Here is a 4,675-nt window from a genome sequence, read left to right on the forward strand (position 1 = left end):
CCGGGGGGGGACACACAGGGTGCAGGGGGGGGACACCGAGGTGCGGGGTGCCCCCACCCCGGGGTGCTTGGGCGAAGGCGCCGCGCTCCGCTGCTGAGCTGGGTGGGTTTGGGGAGGGGGCCGTGGAGGGGTCGGCACCGTAACGCTGCTGTCTGGGGGTGGGAGAGGAGGGGATCACGTCCCCCCCATCCCCCCCGGGACCCCCACCTTGATGCCCCCCCCCCCCCAGCTCTCCTACAACATGGTGTCCGCCTGCAACCGGCTGTGCCGCATGCGGCTGCTCTGCGGCCCGCGGACGGAGGACGAGGAGCTGGTGAGAGGCTGGGGAGGGGGGGGGGGGCGAACGGGTATTTGGGGAGGGGGCACGCCATGGGGTGCCCCCTGCTTGGGGTGCCCGGGGGTCCTCCCCCTGCCCTGCAGCCCCTCTGTGCCCCCCCCAGCGCGGCTGCGAGAGCGAGCAGGAGGACGAGGGCAGCCACCCCGCCACGCTGCTGCGCCGGCGGAGAAGCAGCTGCTCCTGAGCCCCCCCTCGGGGAGGGGACCCCAGAACGGGGCCGTCCCACGAGAGGGGACCTCGTGGGGGGCCCCCCCCATTCCCGTGGGACCCCCCCCATTCCGGTGGCTTTGAGCGCCTGGGAGCTGGAGCTGCTGCTGCCCGGCCCCAGTGCTCCCAGTCCCATGGTGCTGGAGAGGCGCTGGGGCAGTGCCCCCGGACCGGTCTCTGCTGCTGGACGCCCCCCCCCCGCCCCCCTCCTGGGGGGCTCTGCCCCCTTCCCCGGAGCTGTCTCACGAAATAAACGTGCCCCCCCACACCCCCCCACCCTCGTGTCCTGCGTCCTGCTGGGTGCTGAGCGCTGCCGCCTTCCTCCCGCTCCTCCTCCTCACCGCAGCCGGCACCCGGGGGCCCCCTTTGGGTGGCCACCCCCCAGGACCCCCATGGGGGTGACGACGTGTCCCCGCGCCGAGAGCAGCCTGGAACGCCCTTCCCCATGGGGAAACCGAGGAACGGCGCGTGGTCCTGGGGGTGTCCCGTCCCCCCCCCCTCCCCGCCCTCCTGACCCCCGCGCTCGGGGCCGCCCTGTTTTCTCCCCTCTTTATTTCCCAAACAAGCCCTGGCCCCGTCCCCGCGCAGTTGTCAGGTTAAATATTTAGTGTGCCGCAGCCGAAAACAAAAGTGAAGGGGCCGCGGGGCCGGGGCGAGGCTTGGCGGCTGCGGGGGCCACCCCTGTCCCCACGGAGCGCGGTGCCCGCCTGCAGCAGCGCCCCGAGGCCGGAGGGAACCGCGGCCCCCCCGGGGATGGGGGCGAAGGAGGCGAGGGCGCTGGGTGCCCTGCGGCTGGCGCTGGCCCTGCTGCTCCTCGGCCCCCTCCCGCTGCCCCCCGTGGAGGCCCCGTCCGAAAGTAAGTGGCCGGGGGGTCGGGGCGGTGGGGATGGGGGTGCCGGGGAGGGGTGCGGGGTCATTTGGCTGCTCCGTGAGGGCCGGGGGCCATGCGCCGTGCCTCGGTGTCCCCCCCACACCCCCCTTGTGGAGATGCCCCTGGGCAGCGTCCTTTGGGGTTTGGGGTGGGGGAGCTCTTTGGGGAGCCGGGGTGGGGGCGTCCCGGGGAAAAGCTGGGGTGGGGGCCGCGTGCTGGGGGGGGGGGGGGGGCGCGGGTGGGGGCGGGGGGGGCGGGGGGGGGGCCACGGCGGGGGGGGGGGGGGGGGGGGGGGACACGCTGCGCCCAGCGCCGTCGGTGCGGGACCCTCTGAGGCTGGGGTGGCACCGTGGGGATGGGGACTGGGCTATGGTGGGGTCTGGCCGGGGGAAAGCCCCAGGGGACCCCCCCTGCTGCCATCCCAGCCCCGCTGCTGGGCTGGGGACGTTTGGGTTTGTTGGTGCAGCGGCGCGTCCTGCACTCCCCTCCGCCCGTGCCTCAGCTTCCCCAGCGGGGTTGGGGGCGGTGGAGGGGGGAAAGGATGGGGCAAAGCAGCCAAATCCGTGCCAAAAGATGCCCTGGGGGTGCTCTTTGCTCCATCTCTGCCCTCACGAGGGCGCAGGGGACCCCAGTCCCCTCTCTGCACCCCGAGGGACCCCGGGGGTCCCCAGCCCCCTCTCCCCTCGGGTTCCGGTGACTTTGCCAAGGTCACGGCGGTGGCAGCTCAGGGCCGTATCCCCCGAGGCCGGCACCTCAGCGGCTGAACCCTGAGCCCCACGGCAGGATGGAGACCCCCATGTCCCAGGGGGGCACCCCAGGGTGCTGTGTGTGTGGGGGGGGCTCTGCCCGAACCCTTCCACGCCGGGCAGCTGCCGGGCCGTGGAGCTCCGTGTGCCAGCCGGCGGCACCGCGCGGCGCGGGCGGCCGTGCCGTGGTGCCGGCGGTGCCTGGTGTTTAGGGTACACGCCACGCCGGCCGTGTTTGCCCTCGGTGTTTACAGTAAATCCCTCTCCGGGTGTCTCAGCGCGCTTCTTTCCGCGATAACTCGGCGTCAGGTTTCAGGCTGGGGATGCTGCCAGAGGGGAGCTTCGGGAACGGGGAGCGGGCGATGCTCAGCGCCCGGCTGGCCCCCGCTGCTCCCGCTCCCTCGGGGGAAAACCCCGCGGCGGCGAGCCCCTCGCCCCATCCCCCTGGTGCACGGTGCCGGGGGGCGGGGGGGGGGTCAATGGGGATGACCTGGCAGGAGGATGCCGTGCGGTTACCCCCGAGCTGCCCCCGGGGCTCAGAGCCTCCCGTGGGGTGGGCAGGGGGCTGGGACGTGCTCCTGGGGTGGGCGAGGAGCTCCCGCGGAGCCAGACCTCGTTAGCATCACCGCGGCCGTGCCCCGAGGAGCTGCGGCGCGCCGGCTGCTTGTCACAGCCACTCGCGTCCGCCCCAGCTGCCCATGGGGATTGAAGGCAGATGCGACAGGCTGGGCGAGGACGTCACCCTCCCCGTCACCGCACGGGGGCACGGCCCGGGGGGTCCCTTGGGTGGCGGGGGCCGTCTGCCCGGGACCCCCGCTGCCCCCGGGTCCCTTCTCGCCACCCCAGTCTGCGGCAGCATGGACATCCGCAACGACGTGTCCCAGCTGCAGAAGCTGGAGAACTGCTCCATCATCGAGGGCAACCTGCAGATCCTGCTGATGTTCACCACGGGCGCCGAGGACTTTCGGGGCTTCAGCTTCCCCCGCCTGCTGATGATCACCGAGTACCTGCTCCTCTTCCGCGTCTACGGGCTGGAGAGCCTGCGGGACCTCTTCCCCAACCTCTCGGTCATCCGCGGCACCAACCTCTTCTTCAACTACGCCCTGGTCATCTTCGAGATGCCGCACCTGCGGGACATCGGGCTGCACAGCCTCGGCCACGTCCTGCGCGGCTCGGTGCGCATCGAGCGCAACCAGGAGCTCTGCCACCTCTCCACCATCGACTGGGGGCTGCTGCTGCCCGACGCCGTGGACACCAGCTACATCGTGGGCAACAAGCTGGCCGAGGAGTGCGCCGACGTCTGCCCGGGCATCCTGGACGTGGAGAAGCCGTGCGCTCAGACCAGCGTCAACGGGCAGCTGGATTACCGCTGCTGGACCTCCAGCTACTGCCAGAAAGGTGGGTGCCGGAGGCACGGGGCTCTGCTGGGAGGGGAGGGGGGGGTGACTGGGAGGCACTGGGGAGGGCTGGGAGAGCCGCTGGGGATGGCGGGGCCGGGCACGTGGCCGTCCCTGCCCCGGCGCAGCAGCGGCAGCGCGGCGGGGTAATCGGATCCGCGCTGTATCATCCTCCGGAGGAGAGGCCAGCTCCCAGCTGCCGTGTTTTCCCAGCGGCGAGGTAAATACAGGCCCCTCCCGGGCTCGTTTGCAGTAAACAGGAGGCCTGGTAATGAAACATATACCATAAACACAGATCCTTATCGGGGCTGTAACCTCGGCCACTGCCCCGGCACCGGCTGCGCCACGCGGCCCCACCGGGCAGCTGAGGCTCGGCGCGGGATGAGCGTCCCCCGTCCGTCCACCTGTCCGTCCGTCCGTCCTGCCGGGTGGCCGGGTGGCCCTCCCTCTGTCCACCCGCCCACGTGTTTGGCCATCCCTCCCCCCCCTCGCTCCATCTCTTCCTCTCTCTGCCCACCCTCCCCACCTCCGTCCCACCCGTCCCTCCCTCCCCCCAACCCTCCGTGCCCCCGGGCCAGGAGGACATCGGCAGCCCCCAGCCCTCCCCACCCACCGCTTTGCCCCCTTTCCCCCTGCAGCCCCCCCAAGCCCTCTCCCCCTCCTCGTTACCCCGGCTAACGTCCTCTCCCCGTCCCCCTGCCCGCGGCGCCGCTCCTCCCGCAGTGTGCCCGTGCGGCGCGGGCTCGGCGTGCACGGCGGCGGGCGAGTGCTGCCACACGGAGTGCCTGGGGGGCTGCGGGCGGCCCCGCGACAGCCGCTCGTGCGTGGCCTGCCGCCACTTCCACTTCAACGGGCACTGCCTGCCCTCCTGCCCGCCCCGCACCTACGAGTACGAGGGCTGGCGCTGCGTCACCGCCGAGTACTGCGCCAGCCTCCGCAAGGTCTCCGACAACCCCCGCGACGCCTCCAAGTTCGTCATCCACCAGCAGCAGTGCCTCTCCGAGTGCCCCCCCGGCTACACCAGGAATGAGAGCAGGTGGGATGGGAACCCCCCGGGATGGGAACCCCCTGGGTTGGGACCCCCCGGGATGGGAACCCCCGGGTTGGGAACCCCCGG

The 4,675-nt window shown here is 72.5% G+C and overlaps 2 protein-coding genes across 2 annotated transcripts in view; both read left to right on the forward strand.

Moving 5' to 3' along the window:
- The window catches only part of LOC118178162 (death-associated protein kinase 2-like), a 6,073-nt gene extending 5,251 nt beyond the window's left edge, over nucleotides 1–822 (forward strand). The window contains exons 11-12 of the mRNA XM_035346452.1: nucleotides 99–313; nucleotides 441–822. Coding sequence (XP_035202343.1) covers nucleotides 99–313; nucleotides 441–521 — 296 coding nt within the window. The 3' untranslated portion in view covers nucleotides 522–822. The remainder of the gene's footprint in view (nucleotides 1–98; nucleotides 314–440) is intronic.
- A 1,817-nt stretch (nucleotides 823–2,639) lies between these two features.
- The window catches only part of INSRR (insulin receptor related receptor), a 7,013-nt gene continuing 4,977 nt past the window's right edge, over nucleotides 2,640–4,675 (forward strand). The window contains 2 exon segments of the mRNA XM_035346758.1: nucleotides 2,640–3,559; nucleotides 4,282–4,594. Coding sequence (XP_035202649.1) covers nucleotides 2,860–3,559; nucleotides 4,282–4,594 — 1,013 coding nt within the window. The 5' untranslated portion in view covers nucleotides 2,640–2,859.

This window comes from Oxyura jamaicensis, chromosome 25 (genome assembly GCF_011077185.1).
Source record: "Oxyura jamaicensis isolate SHBP4307 breed ruddy duck chromosome 25, BPBGC_Ojam_1.0, whole genome shotgun sequence".
In the NCBI taxonomy this organism is placed as follows: Eukaryota; Metazoa; Chordata; class Aves; order Anseriformes; family Anatidae; genus Oxyura; species Oxyura jamaicensis.